The 25,084-nt window shown below is 38.2% G+C and overlaps 1 protein-coding gene across 1 annotated transcript in view; it reads right to left on the reverse strand.

The window, feature by feature from the left end:
• UQCC1 (ubiquinol-cytochrome c reductase complex assembly factor 1) overlaps positions 1–25,084 on the reverse strand; it is an 88,408-nt gene that overhangs the window by 36,099 nt on the left and 27,225 nt on the right. Inside the window, exons 6-7 of the mRNA XM_006202611.4 lie at positions 20,293–20,350; positions 6,439–6,547 (exon numbers count right to left, since the gene is read on the reverse strand). Of these exons, the coding sequence (XP_006202673.2) occupies positions 6,439–6,547; positions 20,293–20,350 (167 nt within the window). The remainder of the gene's footprint in view (positions 1–6,438; positions 6,548–20,292; positions 20,351–25,084) is intronic.

Here is a 25,084-nt window from a genome sequence, read left to right on the forward strand (position 1 = left end):
GCAGTTGCATGACTTATTTAATTTCAAATATAGAAAGGTTTATAACTTCTCTTTCTGAGACACTCCCTGAAATGGAGTGAATCCAGTAGGCCACTCAGAAGGACAGGTGATCCGAGCCATCAGGCTGGCTCTGGTTATATGCACCCAGGCATCCAGTCAGTTAGAAAACCACCTAAAACACACACTCCATGCATTCCTGCTACCTCTTAAGGCCTAAGGACAGGAAACGTGTGCAGAGAAAGGAATGCATCTACTAGAGGTACATATTCAGTTAGTCCCTCCCTAAATTCATCAGCCAATCCCAAAATGGAATTGCTCTGCCTTCTAAGAATTTCGCCTTCTCTCTCCTAATAAATAAAAACCCACTCTAATAGCTTAGGACATTTAAAAAATGTTCAAAAGAACGGCTGATGTTGGAAAACAAACACGTATACTTATTTCAAAGGCTTCAAGCCCAGGGGACTGCTTTGTATTTACACTCCACCATTCATATTATTGGCCATAAAAACTATACCCTTAAAGGAGTCCTTGCTTTTTAAAACAATACCTTTGGCAGTGAGTTTTAATTCTGACCAAGAAATGTAAAGTACAGCAAAAATTTTACCTCACGGTAAAAACAGAGGAGGCTGACTGAAGATTTTTGTTGGGGGAGGGAAGAGATGAGAATGGAATTATGAAGGCCTGGAAGAACATTTGCAGAAAAACTAAAGTACATGTGATTCTTCTTTCTACTACCGTTTATAGATTTAAAGTCTTTGCTGGTTTAGAAACATAACGTACCTCACACATAATTTTTTTAAATCAAATTAATCCCATTAGAAGATGAGAAAGCATGGACAAAGAAAAGGAAAAATTGAGAGTGGAGATATTTTCTCATTTCTTCTTCTTCCAATATTTAAGACTAATAAGCAAACAAATATCCTCAGAATAAAATGGATACCTCTCCACCCCACTTTTTCCAATACTTATAACAGGCTTCCAGAACCGTCTTCTTTCATCAGATATTTACTGGGCACACATTCAGCCAAGAGGCAATGACAGGCACTTTGGAGAATACAGAGAAGGATGCACATACTCCTCCTGCCTCCTAGGAAGTCACCCAGAAGGTAGTCAACATGGCTTGAATAACAGTGATTCAAAACAGAAACAGAGCCAGAAGAGGGGTGCAGATAAAATTATTAAAGTACTTATAGCTAGAGGAAACTGGGATTGGCTTTCAATTTGAAGTGGAGGGATGTGAAGGAATTGGGACTGGCATGATAGGGCAATCTAGATGTATGTACCGCATGAGGAAAGACACAAGATAGGAAGAGCAAGACATTCAGCTTGGCTGCAGTGAAAAGTATGTGAAGCAAAGACGGAATGTGACGTTCACTAAGTGCTCACTATGTGCCAGGCACATGTGCTAGAAGATTTCTCATATTTAAGGTTCAAGAAGAGCTAGGGGAAATGAGTTTGGAAGCTAGTCTGGAGTATGATCACAGAGGACCTTGCAAAGCAAAATGCTGGTTCTGAAAAGCAAAGTAGAATTTTACAAAGGAGTCCAGCTCAGCCCACAGCTGCTCCACCTCTTCCCAGGCCCTCTGTACCAATCCATCAAGCAGCTCAGCTACAGCGAGAACAGGAGACTGTGAGGTGACAGGAGGTTCATACTTATTCTGGAAGGGTGCTAGCAAGAAATCATCTGACATCCTGTGAGGCAACTGGTATGCCAGGCACCACTGATAAAGATAAACTTTCAATTTCTTAACTAAAACCCATCTCCACCCCTCCCACTTAGTCTCCACAGTTTTGAAAGTTTAAACCTGCTCATTGTAAGCCACAAGGTGGAGATGTCTGGCAGGGCAGAACTGAGAGGAAGTTGTTTAGCCAGCCTAAGGTTACCATTAACACTTTGAGCCACTGCCTTGAGCTAATTTTTATGTTTGTTTTCTAAGTTTGGTTGAAATGTCACAAATGGAAAAATTAAGTCAAGCACCCCAGTTAGCCACAAGACTGGACACACCTGGCTGCAAACCCAGCAAAAGAAACTTACTTCATTAGTAGGAGAGGCAGAAAGTGAATTTACATCTGAAATCTGCCTGCACCAGGAGAAAGTGCTGAGGCCAAAGGCGCTGTCTGTTTTTACAGCTGTGTCAAGTCTTAGTTCTCGACTCTTACCAACACTCAGGAGTGAGGCAAGAGCCCAAGGAAAAATGGTCTCCAAACTCTTCAGCTGCAACTCAGCTCACAAAGGTTTTTAAGAACCAGTTAATGAAATAAAACAAGACCAGATGAGGTGATATAATGAACTTTATTTCCACAGCTAATTTATATGTTTAAATCCCAAATAATTTTTTTTAGGTCAGAACACTCTAAATTATTGATGTGATTTTTGTAACCTCAAATTTAACACTTGCTTTTTATACCAGCATCACTGATGATATACGAGACTGCCTTATTTTTCATAATAGTTGGGCTCCTAAAAAGCTGGTAAAAAGCAAACTTCTGTAAAGTGAAAATTTTCCCACCGGATGGGACTGGAACTCTAATTTCAAAGGATTTCTTGATCCAAATTTCTAATGTGTCATTAATTTACATTCTCAATTTTCCCCTCACCAATCCACTCAAGTAAAGTAATGGCCTCTAAGAATTCTTTGGCATGAGAAAAATCACCACCACATTGATCAGTCTTATAAATTCTACTTTTTATATGAGTTTTCTTAAAGATGTACACCTGGGAATAACACAGAGATAGATTTGCAAATTAGCACCTTCACATCATAGGTTTTCAAAGCCAAAAAGAAACTTAGAAATCATGTAGCAACCTGCCCCTCCTCAAGTTTTTTTTTTTTAAGCAAGAAACTGAAGCACAGAGGAGAAAAGACCTGCCAGCCGGGGTCAGAACCTGGCCAGACTGGCAACCCCCTGCCTACTACTTTTCTCTAGCCACATGCCATTTTCTCCAGCCTAACTTTCCCATTTTTTTTTTAGGTGTACACACACTGAAGACCAAGATCCCCTCTACACACACACAATCACACTCACAACTTAGAAGTGGTTAATATTTAATTTTCTTGCCTGTATAAAGGACGTCTGTTTATAGCTTAAGATTGAAAAGGGAAGATCAAGTCAGTTATAATAGAAATGCAATAATAGTAATTCCTCAACTCTTTCAAATCTTTATTATTTTTAAATCATCATCTTTTACTTAAAGTCTTTGTAACTAAACTGGAGCTTGGCATTTCTCTTCACGAAGGCAAATTTAAGTCTATACCTGGGGAGCATTATGGATCACATAAAACCTTACTATTCAAAGTGTGGTTGCCCCTTCCCATCCTGCCCCACCAGTGGCACTGACATTGCCTGAAGCTTTTAAGAAATGTAGACTCTCTGGCCTCACCCAAAACCTACTGAATCACAACTTGTATTTTAATAACAGTGAACTGCAGGCACAATAAAGTTTGAGAAATGTTAATCTAACACACTTCTCCATAGGACAGTATCATATTTAGAACAATTCAGACAGGAAAAAATGGCTGGATAAAATGGGAGGGAAAAAAAGGAAAGGCTAATTCCTTCAGGACTGCATTAATATACACCTGGACTAGAGACTAATAAACCAAGTATGATCTATGTGACAAATAAGTTGGCTTTAAAACAGAATTTCAGAGGCTGAAGTTCAATTTTTTCATTCATTCAACAAGTATTTGTTCATCCAATGTTTACTGTGTAGACAAAAAACTGTGGATAAGACAGGTTTCCTGCCTTTATAAAGCATACAGTCAAGTAGAAGGAACACTATAAAGTAACATGGGAGAAGGTCACAGGGTTGACTATTGTGATGGAGATAGATATATGTAGGTCTAAAAGGAAATTCATTTGGGGATGGGGAAGGTAGAGTAAAGGGTTCCTGTAGTCCACGAGTTAGCAACCTATGGTTCATTAAGCTATTCAGGTTGGGGACCAGCAGTGGCCCCCATGGCTCTAGCGGTTCAACTTTCAGCAGAGTTTAGTCAACAGTGATAAGAAAACAGGCTAACAGAAGAGCTGCTGTGTAACTGCATGGCAGTCAGCCAAGGCGTTGGATAGTCAGGGGGTATCACTGGCCATCAACACATGGGATGATTTGAGACTGCCAGAACTACCCTATGTCCACTGTATGCTGCCACAGAGTTGGGTAGTAAGTACCTGAGGGCATGTGGAACACTCAGCTGGATGAATAGCTTAAAGGCTGCTGATCCCACTCTGAGCAGCTAAACAGCAGTAAGTCATGACAGTGAGAAAAATGAAGAAGGAAGCAAAGAGCACAATTACAAAGACAGCTGAATACTGACTCCAAAACATTTGATATGATGATGACAGCAGCTAAAATTTGAAAATATGCTATCATCTTCTTAGAATGAACAGAAATGCTAATGTCTGTTGTCTCAGAGAAAGGCATATAAATGTCAGTGAAGCATGTCTACTCTGCTTCCTATAGATGCAGTTTCTCCAAAGACATGAGAATTTGAAAATACCCCTCAACCCAGATTCTCAGGTAGGCAACCATCATTTCCATGATTTAGTTTCCCAGAGTACAATTTTACACATAGAATAAGTACATGATATCATTAGATAATAACATAGGAAGTGTGTGAAAATAATTACAGTAAATAAAAGTAAAACATGGACCTCAAGTAGTTCAAACTTGATTTTGAGAGAAAACTAAAACCTTTATGCCTAAAATTGATGATGACGAGTGAAAGTTGGATAAGCAGGAAGATGAGAGACCTTGTTGTTCAACAGTGATGAATGGGAAGGAAATCTTGACTGCTAATAAAATGTCTACAGGGGGAAAAAAAAAGTAGAACATGAGAGAAGATCTCCCACTTAATTCCCATTCACCATGGAAAGATCTCCAGAACATATTGTTGAACAAAAAAGAGAAAGTTTAATTTCTTCTGCATAGCACAGGGAACCATATTCAGTATCTTGTAATACCCTTTAATGAAAAAGAATATGAAAATGAATATATATATATGTGTGTGTGTGTGTGTATATATATATATATATATATATATATATATATATATATATATATATGCATGACTGGGGTATTATGCTGTACACCAGAAACTGACACACTGTAACTGACTATACTTCAATTAAAAAAAAAATCACACACACAAGAAGTTGCATTTACACACATACAGCATGGTATCATATATAATAAATATATACACACAAAACCAATACTACATATTTTCTATAGATAACATAGGAAAGTTTTAAAAGATATACACCAAAGTGGAAACAGTGATTAATTACTTCTTGAAATGAGGTAGTTGGCCAGGATTGAGACCGATGATTAAAGGGATTTCAGCCTCAGTTAAAACATTCTGAATTTTAAAAACAATTGTAAAGTAAAAACACATCAAATATATATTGAGTTAAAAAAGCCAAGATGAAAACAGTGTGTATAGTATAAGCCCATTTGTGTTATGTTAAAAGAATACATACATTTATACATTTGTATTTTATAGAAAACAACCAGAAGGGTACATATCAATTCTTAACAATAGTTACTTCTGCAGAATTGGATTGGGAAAAAGATAGTTGTTTTTTTACATTAAAAGTTTTTTACTGTTTGATTTTTATTCTATGAATATTTATGCCTTGTATAATACATATGTAAACTTTATTTCTCAGTCTACAGGGAGAAATTTGCTTTGTAATCATGAAACCAAGTTAATCCATTTCATAACCCTGTCTGATGGTTCTGCTTTGGATGCTCCCAAGCTGGGAGGCAATGATATGGGTGAAAAAAAGGAATTACAATCTACTAAAACACAGTCTAGATACACAAAATACACAATATACATAGAGGAAGAGATTGCTATTTATATAACTAACAGTATTCTAAAATTTTGGTTTCATTTTTCTATTGTCATTACATTCTACATTATATATATACTATATATCCTCCTTTCTCAGGTTACTTAATGCAACTTTTCAGCAAATACCTCGCCAAAGTACTTTAGGTTGTTAGTGATCAAGGTGCTTGTTTTTAAGTTCTTGAGGACAGTGCAGGCCCCATGCCAGGTTCTTGTCATCCAATCCAATAGTGAATTGACACACTGAAGTGGTGTCAGAGGCATAATTTCCTAATAATGCATTATTATTATTAATATTATTTGATTTGCTCCATTCACCAAATCCATACCTCCTATCACCATGATTTGGGCTTAATAATTCCATCTCTGTACATAAGATGCCTTCACATTGACAAATCATGATAATGTGTGCCAATACACAATTAAAGTGCCAGCAACACGTCAGCCTCCACAGAGGTAGAAGTGACTCTAGCTGAATTACCACTTGACATAAGGCCATTCTAGAACACTTACAGCTTCAGCTAAAGTCAGGCAATCCCTCATTGGAGTTTTCCAAGACCAGAATCTGACAGCACTCACTTACCCCCATGATTCTGCCACGTTGCTCAACATCCTCCCACATAAAATGAACTATGATACGACACATGTATTTCCCACTCCGGCCTTCCTGCTTCATTCTGACCAGACACATCCTGGGTGGAAGAAGACATAGAGAATCACTGGTTGTTTCCATTTTCTCCATTACACATTTCCACTGAAGGTCAGCTTATCAGAGTGATTTTATCAAAGGGCACAGAATCAAAAAACTGGAAGTAATTTTATTTTTTTAAATCTTTTATTGAGATATAACAGATACTGAAAAGTACATAAATCTTGAGTGCGCAGCTTAATGAATTTTTATGTACAATATACACCCATGTAAGCACCACCCAGATCAAGATACAGATTATTTACAGCATCTCAGAAGGCCCCCTCATATATGAAAGGGACCACTTCCACTTGTTTAGATAAACAAGTATGGATCCTTCATTTTACTGATGAAAACAGGCATTCTAAAGAAAGAAAGTAATTTGCCCAACACCACAGGGCAGTCTGTAAAGGTGGTTACAGTACTGTGCTATCTATAGAATATGGAAGCCACTAGTTCAAAATGAATTTGAATATGGCTTTGAATGAATTTGAATTTGAATAGGGCTAGTTCAAATTGAGATGTGGTATAAGTGTAAGATTTCAAAGATTTAGTTCAAGAAAAAAGAACATAAATATCTCAATTTTTTTATATTGCTTACATGTTGAAATATTATTCAACATATTGAGTTAAAGAAAATATTTAAAATCAGTTTCATGTTTTTCTTTTCGCTTTTTAAAATAGAGCTACTTGAAACTTTTAAATTAAATACGTGACTTGCATTATATTTCTGTTGGACAGCACGTGTCCATAATATAGGTCACAGTAAGTACTATGATTTCATCTGTGTAAATTATCAAATTGTTTCTCCCACTAGAATGCACATTCCATTGAAGGCAAAGATCAAGTCTCGGTGTTTTTTTGTTTTGTTTTGTTTTATCGTTATATATCCAGAGCTTAAACACAGCATGTAATCAATATATATTTGCTGAATAAATAAATGAATAAAACATCTCAGGGCCAAATTTAGGGCTCTTCCCCCTATACCACATTGACTCTAATCAGTTCAGAAGGCTCTCTTACATAAGAATATAAGAATTATATTATGTTTTATTAATAAATACAATATTATATTTAACTATATATAAAAATATAAAGAGCCACCAACTTTCCAAGCTAGTTCCTATTCTCATTCTTATGAGCATACTTATTTCTATTATCGCTTGTTAAATAGTTATTAAGCAGCTACAACAGGACAATAGGACTATCTACCTAAAAGACAATTTCTGCTATAATTATGGAGTATTGAGTCTAAACTGATAACTGTATTTCCATATACAATTAATCCTGCCCATTTAAATCTACTAGCAATAGAATGGTCCAATGAAATAATTCTAGCCTGGCCTGCCTCAATATCTCTGTTAATGACTAAGATGGAAGAAAAGAAAACATACTTATCAAATTTGTAGATTACAAGAAGCTGGGCAGGAAGACAAATATGTTGCATGACCCAACCATGAACCAAGAATACTTCAACAAGCTGTTTCAACAGGCTGAATCTACTAGGGATAAATCTAAGGTCCTGTACTCAGGTCTAAAGTACAGCTGTAGAGGTACAGGATAGGTGAGTCATGTCTGCCTGTGTGTGTAAAGCCTTACAGACTTAAGCTGACGGTATATATTCAAGGGAGTCAAGAGGATGACGAGGTTACCCACCCCCAAAATTAATGTGATTTTAGATACAGTAATGAAAATATAATATCTTCATGTACAAAGTAAGACTTTTGTTCTACTCAGCACAGGTCAGACTGTACTTGGATTACTGTCTACAGTTTTGAACATTTCATTTTAAGAGACAAGACAAAGAGATAAAAAATCAGAAGATATTTAATGTGGAGAAAAACAGGACAGCTGTCTTAAATACTGCAGAAAAGTGATTAGACTATTTGTCCAAGAATTAAAATCAGAACCAATGGGTGGGTCACAGAGGGAGAAAGAATTACTCAACATTGAACATTGCAAATTAAAACTTTCTAACAGGGGAGTTTCTGAAGATTTAAATAATGGAATGGATGACCTCAAAAAACAGAGAATTCGCAGTTTGGCTATCTCACAGAAGGTTGACTACATGATCTTTAAAGTCTCTTTCAACCTTGGGATTTGCTGATGCTGTTATACTAAATTTGTAACCTCTGAACCCAGTTAATGCCTAAAAAATGACACTTTGTGACAATAAAAACAGGTCATGGAAAAAGATTTGACCACTTTGTATGATATAGGGCATATTCCAAGGCAGAAACAAACTGGAGAAAGTTCAACAGTCCTTTTTCATAAGATTTTTCTTAAATTTAACCACATCACTCATGTCAGCCTCTCCACCTGAAAAGAGTCTGTGTGTTTTGATGCTTAAGTGTCGTCAGAGGCCAATTCATCAACAGCAATAGTGAGGTAATGGAATTCTTTATTTATATGAAAATTCTGTAGTTTGTTAATACACCTGCCCTCTGAGGTTTAAAAGGCACAGATTTTCTCAGACTATAAACTAACTATATCAACATGGCGTGAAGTGTTTTTTGTTTCAGAGCAGTTCTTTCTACAGCCCTTACAGATAATAGTCAAATGGTCATCTGGGTTGAAAAGGTAAAACAAATTGAAGACACTTTCAAGATGCTGACTGACACTTAATTCACTCCGTGAACATAAACTGAGTTCCTATTGTGTGGAGATTAGAGATGGCTAACAAGAGTCTAGCTTCCAAGGAGCACTTAGTCTCCTTTGGGGAGACAAAATACTCCATACACAGAGAGTCTTAAAAGAGAATGCATAAAGTGTCCCAAGAGGAACACAAAGTGCAATGGAGTTTGAGAGGATTACTTTTGGTTGACCGGGATCAGAGAAAGTTTCATGGAAAATGAAACACTGTACCTGGGGCTTGGAAAGGTGTGCTGCAATTGGACAGGTAAAAGATAAGAGAATTTCCAGCAGGTGGAACACTAGGAGCAAAGACAGGGCCATGGAAAGCTCAGCACATGTAAGGGAACAATGAATACCTAGATTTTGTGGGAGGGCAGCTATAGGAAACAGAAAAATATGTTGGAAAGGTCATGAAGGGCTTTGAAACGTCATGCTAAAAAGTCTGGACTTTCCTCAGTAGACATAGAAGAGCCACTGAATGTTTTTCAAGAAGAAGGGGTGTAATAAGATTAGCACCTTGGCTTTAAGAACAAGTCTTGAGTCTCTAAAAATAGACTTACCATATGATCCAGCAATCCCACTCCTGAGCATATATCTAGAGGGAACCTTAATTCAAAAAGACACTTACACCCCAATGTTCATAGCAGCAGTATTTACAATAGCCAAGACATGGAAACAACCTAAATGTCCATCGACAGATGACTGGATAAAGAAGTTGTGGTACATTTATACAATGGAATACTACTCAGCCATAAAAAATAATAAAATAATGCCATTTGCAGCAACATGGATGGCGCTGGAGAATGTGACTCTAAGTAAGCCAGAAAGAGAAAGAAAAATACCATATGATATAACTCATATGTGGAACTTTTTTAAAAAAAGACAAATGAACTTATTTATAAAACAGAAACAGACTCACAGACATAGAAAACAAATTTAACGGTTATCAGGGAGTTAGGAGGTGGGAAGGGATAAATTGGGAGTTCGAGATTTGCAGATACAGACTGGTATATATAAAATAGATAAACAAGTTTACACTGTATAGCACAGGAAACTGTATTCAATATCTTGTAATAGCTTATGGTGAAAAAGAATATGAAAATGAATATATGTATATTCATGTATGACTGAAGCATTGTGCTGTACACCAGAAATTGACACAACATTGTAAACTGACTATACTTCAATAAAAAAAGTAAAAAAAAAGAACAAATGAGTCTCTAAATCAAAAAAACATACGAAAATGAATATATGCATCTATATATGTATGACTGAGACATTATGCTGTACACCAGAAATTGACACACTGTGACTGACTATACTTCAACCAATTGAAAAAAAAGAACAGATGAGTCTCTCAGAATTTAACTCTTTCTTCCCAGCCTCAACCCTATAATTAAATATAAATGTTGCCAGAGCTGGAAAATGATAAATTTGGTGAATATTTACTTCAGTAGAACCATGGTATTCACAATGGTCTGATCCAGAAATTTAAATTAAAGTGTTCACCTACCTTTCGAGAGAAGTTTGCTACAAACTGTACCTAATCTTGCTGATACTAAGAGATTAGAAAATATAGATTCAAGCTTGCTAAATGAAAGGAGAGTGAATTCTAATTACTCCTAAATCTCTGTACCTAATTAGTGTAGTAGACAATTGATGGAAAACACTTTCAAGTATACAGTCCTAGAGTAAATTTCATCACACATAGTTAAAGTTATAAAATCAAAACAATCAGTTTTCTCATCAACAGGAAGTGTACTAAAGATTCCCATGAGTTCTACTGGGAAAATAAGATTCTGATCCACAGGGCTGTCCATTCAGCCACCATCACCAAATTCAGCTAACGAAAGAAAGGCTCAACTTATTTTGGCCTTGAGCTTGTGAATCAAATTCTCTAGGTAGTTAAGGACAGAAAAGTCTTGTTGGGAAGAATTTTTGTCTTTGTCTTCTTTAAGGAAAAAGCATAGCTGAAGGCTGGGGCCCACATCTTAGACAGTCAGCTGCCTGGAATTTCCAGATCAAGTTGAAGGTCAAGGTACTTAGGGCACCTGACCTTGAAGCCTACACATTCAGTCTACTCCTTTCTTTGTTTAGTAACTGTTTTGAATAGATAATACATGTGCGTGGTAAAAAAACAAAAAAACAAAAAACAAAGAACCTTAAGTCTCCTTCTTAACCCACATCCCCCAAACCCCAGGTTCCTCTTCCTAAGGCAACTACAGTTAGTAGCTTCTTAGGAATTCTTCCACATATAATCTATACACATATAAGCTTATGTTTCTATGTACCCTTCCCCATTTTTCACAGTGGTAGCATTCTACACATACTACTCTTACATTGAAAAAACAATCTGCCACAGAAGGATGGAGGTGAAGAAATCTCATCTCCAGCTCTATGTTTCATCCACACATACTACAGTCACCCCAGTGAAATCTTTTTTAGGATACAGAGTTCTAGTAATTTAGCAATCTAGCAATTATTAGGGTAACATCTGATTTAGGCTGAATTCAACTTATCTGGCAATTTTTCCTATCCTAATGTGACTAAGAAATAGGAAGAAAGCAAAAGAAAAATCCTTTAATAGCAAAAGCGGACAAATGCTGTAATTAACAGCTAACACAACTATGTGCCAGGCACTGTGCTAAGTGATTCAAATGCATTATTTCATTTAATCCTTAAAACAACTATGGGAGGCTGGTATTCTCACTGTCCCCACTTTATAGTTGAGGAAACTGAGTCTTAAGAGAAGTAACTTGCCCAGAGTTACACACCTAGTTACTTGTCAAAGCTGAGATCTGAACCCTGCTAATCTGATCCCAGAGTTGTACTGTTTTTCTGCCTCTTTAATGACTAGAACAAACCTTCCAGAATCCACTTACTGTTTTTCATTTAATCTTCAGACGGGCAATAACTTAAGTTTCAAAACTAGCATCACACTAGAAATAAGATATCGGAAGGGAAAAGACTGGCTAACCTGAGGCTAACATACCAACAACAGCAAAAAGTAACTGCTGGCAGGCTAAAAGGAAAGAAACTAAAAATGTATTTAAAACAAACACAAAAAACAGCACAGCAGTTGAGGTTCAACAGGGAGGGTATATCTACCCAGCACAACTCAAAGACAGCCTGGCAAAATATACTTAAGGGTTATCAGGATCTTCTGAATCACCCAGAAAAGGTTAAAGCGTGTTGGAAAGTGAAAAGAAAATGAATGAAACAAGTTCAAAATGGTAAACAACAAAAAAGATTTGATGATCCTGTAGTGGGTACCACTACAAAACAAAGCAAATACTTGTCACAGACTCTGACCATACAACAGTAATATTTGAGTCATTAAATTATTCCACAACTGAGAATATTAGGTTTAAATAAAAGAACAGGACAGCTCTACTTAATTGACATCATGGAAGCATTCCTCATAATAAATGCTTACATTAAATGTTGAGAGGTCAAATTCATTTTGCTACTGATTAAACTTCATAACTCCAGAGCTCTGTTCTAGAGGGAACAGAAAGGTGGGGGAGAGGAGACTTCCACGCTAAAACATAATAAAAATTGCCCTTAAGAATGCAAAATAAACTTTAAAAAGAAAAGATTCTGTTCAAACCTAAAACTGCTCTTAAAACCTAAAGTCTGTTTTTTAAAAATCTTTTTAAAAAGAGACAATCTGGCAATTTAAAAATTCTTTTACTAAATAATTAATTTAATCATTCATTTAGCAAGGATTTAGCAAGCACCTACTCTGAGTATCAACTTAATCTGTGCAAAAACTACTCTCTGTTTAGGAGCAATTCCAGTTGCCCCTCCTGAGTTTGATGATGTTCTTAAATCCAAAATTTATTATTGAGGTTTTAAGCTTCACAGTACTATCCTTGTCTCTCAGTGACTCCAGTGCCTCATAAATAATACTGATCTCTTTTACATATAAGGAAAGCAAATAACCCAGCTAGCAAAGTAAAGAAAAAAAGGAGTGTTCAAGCCCTAGTCTGATGGCTCCCTAATATCTCTAAAAGGAAGGAGGGGAAAAGGGAAGAAAGACTCACTCACTAGAAGTCTCCAAATATAAAAGGCTAAAGTGTAAATTTTGCTTTATGGCACTTAGTAATAATGATTATTACCGTTTACTAAGTCCTCTAGTATGAAAAAAAAGTCCTCTAGTATGAGATTTGCCACTGTAAGACACATTTGCATTCACTGTCTCTTTCAAGGTACATAATCATCTATCTAGTACAAGTGGCCCCATTTCACAGGAAAGAAAACTGACGTTCTGAGGAGTTAAGTAACTTAAGGTTGCACAGTGGAGAAGAGAGGAGCTGCAATGAAGCCTGGGCTCCCCTCCCTTCCCCAAGCCATAAGTGGCCCCTCTCTCCGGGCAGTGTCAGTATTGACTGTTTCCCCTACTCTGTGACAGTACAGCTCCAAAAATCTCTTCCTGCTAGATCAGACATGGAGGAAGACAACACTGCCTGCAGAGTTCAAAGGAAGGAGAGTTTCCTAGCCACGCTTTCCTCCCCTCTGCCTAAATCTGAGAGGGAAGAATTCTTGTTATTCCTGATGCTGACCTCCTGCCATGTATTGGCAGCTCTCAGCATCCTGTTTCGCTTGCTCTGTTTGGGCCTTCTGACAATGCCAGTTGTGTTTTGGCCTTGTTTCTCTCTCATGGTAGTTTATAAGTTGCTTAGAGAGGATCTGATTTTGAATTCAATGAAGCTTAGTGGGCACTTGGGCAGGTCTGTCACTCTGGCTGCTATAAAGGAATCCCAAAGGGACTTTCACGTAGCTTGTTTCCCTTACTCTGCCACCAGCTGAGGCCAAGAAAGCAGAGCCTACATGGCCACACTCAAGTCTCAGCAGTGTGCTAATGAATGAGTTTATTTATTTGTGAGCTGGCACGCGGATCCTTTCCTGGGGCTGTGTACATGGCTATCTCCACCTGGTTTCCTAAACTCCCTCCCCACGAAGCCTAACCTTTATGCAGGGAGCATGGGGGCCACAGGACAGTCTGTGGGCAAACAGACAAGTGGGCGAGGCACTTCCTGAAGCCATCTCACCTGACAGAGAGCCTCCTCCAAGAGCTACACCTGGCCTGTGGCCTGCCTGTCAGATCCACTATAAAAAACAAGCTCCTGGGTAGCAGGTACCAGTGCTCTTAGGTTATGCAATGTTGGTAAAATGATGCTGCATAAGCCTTTGGTTTGGGCAAACAGCTACATGTGTGGGTGTTTAAACAGAGCAACTCTGGCTGGCGGAGGCAGAGAGAAGATGTGCACATGGCCAGGGTTCACCATATATAGCAGGTCTGGAGCTGCTGGAATCCAGCACGAGCTTGAAAGCCCTACAGCTACATCAAAACTGCTGTGGTGGTTTTAAAAAGCCCTCTTGCAAAGGCCAGGAGTGTCTGCCAGGGCAGTTCTCTGGCTGGACTGAGACTGGAACCAGTCTGTCTTCTTCCAGTCCCTTCCACCTCCACAACTTTACTTCCTTCTCTTCTTTCCCAGAGGTTTCCTCCTTTAGGCTTATAAAAACCTAGTGTTTTTTAACCTAGTGTTCCAGTGTTTCCCTACCTTAAAATAAAAACAAAATACAAAATGCTTCTCCCCTCCATCCTGTTTCTCCCACAAGTGATCATCATCTCATCTTTCTTTCTCACTTGGAACGTCTTAAAAAGTAGTTTACAATTAATTCTTCCCCTCCTAATAACTCCTCCAGACTCCATGTCCTCTGGTTCTTGACCCCGGAAGGCCAATGCAACTGCTTTCCTGGACCATCCCCAGGCTGCTCCCCATCCCCTTCTCCCATATGATCTGTATGTCTGCTTATCAAACACACCATTTGTCGCCCTGGACTATTTTCAGGTTTACTTCTTGCCTCTCCCAGGACACAGACAGGGAGTGCCAAGAAACAGTTTCATATAGTTGTTGGTCAGTGCTATGCAGTCCAAATTCAGGGCAAGAGACTCCCATCCCCATGACCCCAAAAGGGGTCATGCAGGCAGGAAGCAAAGTGTTGCAGAAGGCACAGTTCACATAGTCAGCTTTGGATTTGAGTCTTGGATCCTCCCATTATTGATCAAGAGGCCTGTGACAAACCCCTTAAAATTGCCACAATCACCTCCCCATTTGCAAAACAAGAGAGTTGGACTAGATCTGTGGTTTTTAAACTGTGCCCTGAGCTTCCATGGAGCTATGTAAGGGTCCCTTACCAGTGAGTGTTTTGTGAAGACCTGAAGTGAGCAGGTCGTTCCCACTTCCTCAACCTGAGTAGCAATCCTTTTAACTATGCAAACATTGTGGCTGAGCATAAAACTTCATTTTTAAAAAGGGTTCTTCTGCTGGTAAAAAGATTGAAAACCATGAGGTCCCTCTGCCTGCAATGCTTCTTCATCCTATCTCTGACGTGCTAACTTCTGTTAATCTTCAGGTGTCAGTTTAAATGTAATCTCTTCAGTGAAGCCCTCCCAGAGTGACCCACCCCCTTCAACTAAATTATGTATCCCTCTACTTCCACGGAGCCCTATCACCTCCTCTCATAGCACCATCCAGTGGCATTTTACTGATGATTTGTTTAAAGTCTCTCTCCCACACTCTAAGCCCCATGAGGGCAGGGAACAAATCTGCATACAGTAAGTTCAATTTAAAAATTAGTGTTATAATTTATGGATTTATGTTTAAGAATAAGCAGGTTCTTAACTAAGCAATATATAGTATTGACTAATATTAAATATTATTAGTATTCATAAATAATTATTGAATTAGTTACTTCAGTAATTTTAATTACCAGTGAGGAAAGCAGTTAATACTTTAAGTTAACCAGACCGATGCTGGAATTTCCTCTCTACCATGTACTATCCAGTTCTTTAGGCAAGTTCTCTGGCTTCTCTAAGCCTCTGATCTCTCATATGTAAACAGGAATAAAGTAGTTATAAGAATGTGTGAGGTAATACATGTAAATAAATTTTAAAATAATATTGTCAAGGACCTAGTAGTTATTATACTTATATCTGACTTCAAAATAATTTTTAAAAATACAAACTGCATCTTCCTCCCCACTCCACCTCCATCATAGACATATTCTAATTTTATTTGTCCCATCCCACTTTCTAAAATTAATTTTTGCATCAATAACATACTAGTGTTCCATGACAAATTTTAAAATGGTGGTCTCTACAAGTCAATTAGTGCTTAGAACACCAACATAAATTCCACCTACATACATCTCACCACCCAGGGAAACTTACACAGGAGCAGAGCTTTGCCCCTCCCACCTGACCAACAGGCAGTGGCCAGGACCCTTCCAATTGCACGGGAGCGAAGTCAGATTATTTAATTAATATTTATCAATGCAAACTAAGAGTAAGACATGGGACTGAGGGGAAGAAGTATCTCATATCTTTCCAAAATTTTCGTATCGTTCCAAAAATAATTCTTCCTCTCAATAAACTCACCGTCCACAAGGAAGACTGACACATATATGATAGAATATAAAAATGTTATGTGATGAGTACTGTAACAGATGTATCTAAAATACTAAGGGAACACAGAAGAGAAACTAACTTTGCCTTTAGAGAGAAGGCTTCAAAGAAGAGGTAATATCTGAGTTGGATACTGAATGAAAAACAGGAGTCTGTCACGTGGAGAGGAGGGAGAAGGGAAGAAGAAAGCTTTGTGCAGAAGACTTGATATTTCTATTACATAGTTTTATTTTTCCTTGCAGGGAAGGGAGTGGTGGTGGTAGTGGTAACCAGAATACCAACAGATGAGAGAAGTAAAGGTGCCATATTTGGTGGGATATGAATGCCATGCTAGGAAACATACTTTATCCTGAGAACAATGGAGAATATTAAGGAGAGTAAGTGTGTGTGTGTGTCTGTGTGTGTGTGTGTACACTAATCCCATTTGTATCAAGAAGATCAATGGCACAGGAAGAAGGAAGTTGGAGGCCAAAGACCAGTTTACAGGTACTGTAGCTTACAACCAAGTGAAATCAACTTAGTGGGTGACATCTTGAATTTCTGTTTAAAATGAATTCAGAAACACAAAATATCACAGATTATCTGACATTATAAGTTTTACAAAACTTTTGTACCAGATACATGTGTATGTTCTGGACTGCAAAATAAAATGCATTTGTTACTGTGGGTCATGGTCAAAGAGTTTGAGTTGGGTGACTGGTGCCTGACCAGATGAAAGGGGTGAGGGAAAGTCAAACAGGTCTCCCGGGTTTCTGGTGTGGCACCTGAATGGACCACAATGTCACTGCCCAAGATAGGGAACTGAGGAGAAGGTCTACTTTAATCAGGTCCATGTGGGGATGCTGGAAAGCCCAGACAGCAACCTCTCTCAGCATCTTTTCAACAGTCAATACTAATCTTGCTCAGCAAAGACAAAGGACAGTCACTACAGCTGGAAGCTCATGTGAATACACAACTGATAGGGGCCTTCTAGGAACTGGAGGGGTCCCAGTCCTACATCCCAGTACACAAAAAAAACTTAGGAACTAGAGAAAGCAGACAGGATAAGGGAAACATCAACTAACGATATGAGAAATCCTGTCCCTATTCTAAGAGCCGACAGGGAGCCATCACCCTTGGGAACCCAGACAAGATTTCTGCAAAGTCCACTGCCAGGGTGTTCTAGTTTTGGTCTTTTGGTTGAGAGGGGTGGAATTCTTCCTATTTTTATGATTGCTTTCTAAACTTCCCCATCTCTCCCTCACACTACCACCCACAGGAGGTATTTCAACCCTACACACCTCTAGCAAGTCCACTGAGCCCTGTAATACTGGATTTGGCTATCCCTCAGTTAGCCTCCTAGAGCTTCAGGCTAAGAGAACAGGGCTAGAAGAACACAGCTTTTCCACAGGCTTGGGTGGATCCATTACTCCCTCTTAGACCTCTATCCCCTAGAAGAGAGTTTCCCCAATTCTTCTTGGAGGATCACAGCCCAGCTGGACCCTAAATTAACTTTCTGGTGACCTTTTCCACTACATTCTTCCACAGACTCGCCCTAGACACTTCGGACAACTGGCTGACCTCAAATACTCTGTGTTCTTGTACATGTTCTATGTTTTGCTCCTAATTATTTATTTCCTCAACCTAAAATGCCCTCCTTTTCTCTGACAGAAATTCCACTCACCCTTCTTGGTGCATCTCAAATGTCACCTCTACCACAGAGCAACTCTTTATCCAATACTGCTCCCTTCCACCAAATCTGGATTTAGTCACGCCTTGTCCTTCCACAGTACCTGCTTGTGCCTCACTTCTTTCAAGAAGCACAGTGCTTCTTTCATTGTCACCCATTACAGGTAATTGTCCTTTGCCTGTTTTCCACTAGACTGTTTCTTGAAGGTGCACACCATGTCATGTCCTTCTTTCCAATGCCTCTGTCCTTAACACACAGTCCTCAATAAAAGTTTGCTGATTCAAACTGAAAAGCTATTGATTCATCCCATCAAAGCCCGCAGATCATGAGAACTAAGGAGGAAGGACGGAGGGGAGACCGAGCATAGATTTAAAGCAGACAGCCTCCTTCCCCCTACTTAACTGATGGTGGTACCCCCCTGCTCCGCTGAGAAATTAAACCAACCTCAGCAAGGAAGAATCAGCAGGCACATTTGGAAATGGTGGCTAACTTGAAAGGACTACAAGTAGTTTCAAGGTTCTCTCGGCTACTATTAGTCAGGTATTGACCTTGGGATGTGGTCACAGGGATTATATTTTTTATTTTGTCATCCACTCCCTCTAACACTCTGATACCTCTAGCTACTGGGCAATAAAGAGTCTTTCATACAGGCTCTGAATATTATCTTTGAGCTCCTCTGGGAACAGCCTAGCCTCCTCTTAACCCTCCCACCTTTCCAGTGAGTAATTCCACAGTGCCACCTCTGCAGTCCTCTCCTTGAAAATGTAGTTTTCCTCTCAGTACATCCAGCTGCCCTCCCTGAACCTTTTCCTAACCTTCACGATTCAGACAGAAGGTAGTTTGCCTTCTCAGCTGCCTGAGTAAGAGACATGGTACATTTCAAAGAACAGGTAGAACCAGTACAGGTTTTATCGCGGCTTCCTCTGTGATTCCAAAGGCACTACTTAGATTTATTATAGAACTCAGCCATTCTGATTTATAACTGACTGTTATACATGTCTTATCTCCCTCACTAGACTGTGAGCTTCTTGACATAGCTTATTGACTGCTCAGGACACAGTGTACACTCAATAAGCTACCAGCTTAGAAAAAAATAACATAAAATAAACTGCCGTCTTAGGCCCCTTAGCCAATCTCACTGACTATGTGAGTTCAGAAGAAATATTTCAGAGGTGATCAAAACCAAAAAGTCTTTATATAGTAGTCAGTCCTGTGATGCAAAGCTCAGCTGAAGGCAGTCTCAAACAAGGGTCCTTTTGACAGGGCAACCATTCCCCACGTTCCTCAGATACTCACTATGGTCAAAGTAGTAAACTTAGTTCTTCAGAATTTACTTTCCCAAGATCTGGCAGTTCAATAAATACTTTCCCCAGCCCCCACTTCAACGACTCTCCTATATCCTTCTGACCTTTAATACTGTGTAACATTAGATGAAAAATTGATTTTTTTTGGCTACTTAATTTGCAGCTGAAGAAAAAATATACTGTTTAAGGTGTTAAATATTTTTACATGCAACAAACCTGGCATGAATCTAACCGGTATGCACATTTTAGAGGTACAGGCGTAAATGTCAGTGCTATAATTTGTTATAGGTTTCTGATGACCAGCAATGAAAATGACCACGGATGCTCACAATTCAAACCACTTTTACGTAAATGTGAACTTTCCTAAAACAGCCAAGGGAGAGAACTTTCCATCCAAGCTCATAGGGTCTCTTAGAGATACTGATAGCATTGTTCACTGGGTTAGGTGTTCTTTGAGAAAATCCCACTTAAGTTTCTTTTGGGGACTATGCTTTGACCTTTAATAAAAATGTGCTACAAGACACCAGTTATTAAAAATGAAAGGAACAGTTTTTAATGCCTGAACTGACATTTCATATAATCAGCCCCGTGGAAGGCTATACCTTAACAAGTCAGTAGTGTTTAAGAAAAAAATACATTTGATGACTTCACTTAAATTGTTCACTTACCAGACATGAAGCAGAGTTATAAGAAACCATGAATTGAATGTATCAGGCATCTGACACCCTAGAAAATAACAATCAAGCACAAACATGTGAAGGTTTATAAAAGGAATATGGACTATATTTGAAATACTGATAAGAATTTGTTTAATTAAAACATGTGGCAGTCACAGTACTCTCTGATTATGCTAACAAAGAGGGCCAACGGAACCACAAGGCAAGCTCATGGGTTGAAAAGAGCATTGAATGCAGTCAGACAATTAGCCTTCTAGTTCCAGCCCTGTTACCACCTTGCTGTGTGGCCTTGGGCAAATCACTTCTCTTCTCTGAGCCTCAGTTTTCTCACTTTGTATAATGTGGTCTGGATGATCTTCATGATTCCTTCTAACTTTCATGTGATTCAATGTTACTTTCGTTCTTGGTCTCAAATTCTTCTGGAAACCTAGACAGACACCACCTTGCCTATCCCACTTAAGTACAGGCTGTTTTCACTTGAGCCCTGCTGAGAAGTCTAAGTGCTTCTAGTCTCCTTTTCCCATTTTCTTTCTTTAAGGTGACCCAATGTACTATGAACATGGGTATGCTGAACAATTCAACCCAAATAAATGATCAGGAGAAGGAAGTAGGGATCTAGGGAGCTGTAGTTGAATAAGAAAGCAGATCATATCTAACAAAAAGCCATTCATCACCCCCAGGAATGACAAAACCAGGTAGAGCTTATCCTTGGTTTAAGATACCAAAAATCCCGTTGGTGCTTAGACATCCAAGCCTCTCAATTCTCAAATCTCTAAGAAATGCTTCTGGCTGGATAAGGGGTCCCCCAATGGATATGCCCTCCTTATTACATGGCAGGGAGAAAAGCTGGAGCAAGAGGATAAAGAAAAAATCAGTGGGAGACTTGGGCCCTAAGAGTAGAATCTGTCCTTTGAAGCAAGGACTCAAAGTAGTATCTTCTGCCTTTCAGCAGATAATGAAGTACACAGTGTACTGAATGATAACAAATAGGGGCCACTAGGAGAGAAAACACAGAGCAGGGTCCTGTGAGGTACACTAATACCACCAACAATAATGAAGAGCTATAATTCACTGTGGGCTTACTTTGTGCCAGACATTATTATAGGTGCCTTACGTGATTAGCTGATTAGCTCAATGAATCCTCCCAAAATTCCTATGAGGTGAGTATTGGTATTATCCCCATTTGATAGGTAAGAAAACTGACCCTTAGAGAGCTCATGACAATTGCCCAAGGTCACACACCTCTGAAATGAGACATCTGGGATCAAATTCAGATCTGCTTGATTCTATACACTGTAATCTTAATCACTAACTGCCTCTCTATACTAGTATCAGAAACTAACACTCACTAAGGGCCCATACTTCCTGCCAGGTCCACCACTGGTTATGTCAATACATTATTGCACTTAATCCTCACTTTAACTCGGAAGGAAGGCATTATAATCCTCATTTTAGAGCTGAGGAAACAGGCTCAAAAAGCCTAAGTAACTTGCGGGCAGCCACAATATTAACAAGCTAGTGGCTGGGCTGGGGTTTAAGTCCAGGTCTGTCACAAAGTGACAACAAAATACCCTGGGGTGAGATTACTGGGAGGTGCCCAGCAGCTGTCAAGTGGACTTCCTCTTGGAGCCCAGCAGGAGGGAGGTGAAGGCTGGCCTGGCCAGTCATTTAGCTATTAAGACACATGCCATCTGAGAGTGGGCCAACCACCCTCCACCTAGAACAAGAATAGCCATGAGAAACTCTCAAGCCCGGATCTGAAGTTGGGTCTTTTTTGGATGCTAGAACAAAACATTAAAAAGAAAAGTTTTCTTGGAAGTCTGTCTTTCAATCTGGAAAATGAAATTTGGCTGCTTCTAAAGGACAATCTGTTCAATTGCTACCTCTACATCAAAGTTTCTCAGCAGCCTCCAGGAGCCTTTCCAGTTTTCTCAGAGAGGGAATCAGTTCTCGGGCTGGAAAGCACAGTCAGATAGACAGGCCAGCAATTGGATTTGGGTCACAATTTTCCCTTCTAAGGGTCAGCTCAGGGCTGAGGATGGGAAAAGAGCTGGCATTTGACTGACTCCCTGTAGCCATTGGGGTCAGAACAGAAACCCACAGGGTAAAGCCCTAAAAAACAAGACCACTGAATGTTTGACTGTGAGCAACTCAACAACACAGCAGATTCTTGAGCTTAATGAAATGTGTTTAAACACCTCAAAGTTAAAACCTGCTATAGGATCTTGCTACAATCACACCCTTGCTCCAATACACACTTAATGTATTATTTTCTGAGGCTAGGTACTTTCTTCCTCAACACCAAGTTGGATAAAATTAAATAACTCATTACTGTTATTGGATGGCAGTATTAACATAGTTGTTTGTTTAATGCAGACTCTGGAGTCAGACATCCTGATTTAAAACCTTAACTTTGCCTCTTATTTGCTACGTGACTCTGGGTACATGACTTTACCTCTCAGTGCCTCAAGTTTTCTTCTCTGTGAAAATGGGAGAACAAGAGAAACTTACAGGGTTTTTGTGAGGATTAAAAGAGATAAGGCCTATAAAATGTTTTGCAAAATGGTTAGTATTTAATAGGTACTCTATAAATATTCACTACTGTTATTTTTCAGTGAATTATTTAGGCACTAGGGTTTAAATTATCTTTGAAAAAAACTCACTATTTAAGACTTGTTAATAAAATGATGAACCGCAATCTTACTAACTCAAAATTTATTCATTAAGAAGCCTACTCTCCACGATACAAACTCTTAAGGGCTAAAAGCAAAGCAGTTTGGAGGTAACAGTGTGGAATTAAATACAAGCTTTATTGATTGGTTGGCCACCTCTGTCCCAAAGTGCTCTTTATAAGAGAACTGATCTCCAAAAGACCAGTTAGCAAACACTGTGTGCTCTCAGAGGGTGCACGCATTTATGCCACAATGACATCATTAGAACATCTTGGAAACAGAGTGGGCTGGAAAGATGTCTTACCAGTCAGAATCCCCAGTATCTAGGTCTCTGGATCAAGACCTCTGAACACAAGGCTCTGAGATGACAAAGAATCTGTAACTTTCACATTTTATGGGTCCTGTCCAAGAGGCTGATAGGCATATTGTTTACTGAGTAAATAACTCAATCTTCATGAAATACCACTGGCCTCACTTTTGCTGGAAAAGTGAGCATGACATTGACCATCTACCTGAGGCCCAATATCCTTTTAAGAAGTTACTGAATTCTCAGGACTCTAAGAGTAAAGCTCTAAAACACCAAAAACTCAAGAGAGCAATAGCCACTTTAAAGGCATAATCTTGGGAAGTACTATATATACATTCTTTTTTTTTCAACCCCAAACCTATCTGGCCTACTCTTTAGAATCTAAGATGCAAGAAAGTCTCATTATTTTATAGATATCCTTTATCTGCCTCTAAATGGTACTTTTCACATTTGATCCCTTTTTTATTCACTAGCCATAGTTTGGAACCACTTTGGTTTGATTTTAAAATTTAATCTAACCACAGCTGACAAAGATGGACCACAATGGAGCCCAATACAGATGAACATGTTATGGGTCTAAAAGGCAATTCTTAAAATGAGTCTTAGAAAACCTGAAGTAAGTACTGAAAAAAGTACTGTCTCTCTAGATAACTTATTCAAAAAGCAAAGCAAGAACAAAGCTCATTGAGATGTACACACTCTAATACATATAAACATCAGTTTGTAACTAACAGAACATTTTATAGAGGTAGTTCTCATTTTAAAATTATAAAATACAAGAAATTATAAAATACAAAAACATTGAGATGTATTACAATTTCTATTTTGCAGTTATATTCATTCACAGGCAATATGTTATAGTAAAAATATTCTCGATTTTCAGCCAGATAACTTAGGATCTAGGCTTGACTAAGCAACTTTGGGGGAGTCACTTAGTCTCTTTAAGTTTCAACTGTTTCTGAAAACAAAACAAAAATGAAAATAAGAATACAAGCCCTTCCTATCTCACAACGTTTTGTAACTCCTAAGTGAGACAAGTGTAAAAGCATGCCATGTAAATGCAAACTAATATGTGATGGTAATAATTTAATGAATTTTTATTTTTATAAGTAGTTTACAACATTATAAGTGAATGAAATGATATATATAAATAAATTGGATTGATATAAATAAATAAATAAATTGAAATGATATATTAACTTAAATATGTAATAATAGTTTCATTCTTCAATACTATAATATTAACTCAAGAATCTTCAATAATGAGGATTGGCTAAACAAAGATAGCTAATAAACATCCTTTCAAAATAAACATAATAAATTTGAGTTATTTATTGAATCAAATATTAAATAGATGTCTGAAGATGAAGTTTTAAAAAGATTTGATGAAAAATATTTGAGCACATGGACATAAGAAACCACTTAAGAAAAAATCCAGCTTCTAGTATTAATAGTTTCTTCATCAGGTAGGGAAAGAACATTTTCTCCCCCCAGACTAATTTCTCCTAAAATAAGAAATTGTTAGAGATTAAAAAGAAGCAGGAAAGTTTTCTTTCCTCATTATGAATAAATAAAGAAATGGAAGGTGGTTATTAAATTAGGATTATAACTCAGCATAGTATTTTAAGTTACTAATATAGTATCAATCTGCTGAAATAATAAAATCAACAAGACATCTAGCATTTGGCTTTAAAAACCAGACTATTAAATAATCAGAACTGCACTGTTTCTTCATTGTTAACATAAATATATATAATTATTTGCTGTCCATGAAAAATATCAAGTATGTACAGTTAAGTGTTTG

Source organism: Vicugna pacos, chromosome 19 (genome assembly GCF_048564905.1).
Source record: "Vicugna pacos chromosome 19, VicPac4, whole genome shotgun sequence".
NCBI lineage: Eukaryota > Metazoa > Chordata > Mammalia > Artiodactyla > Camelidae > Vicugna > Vicugna pacos.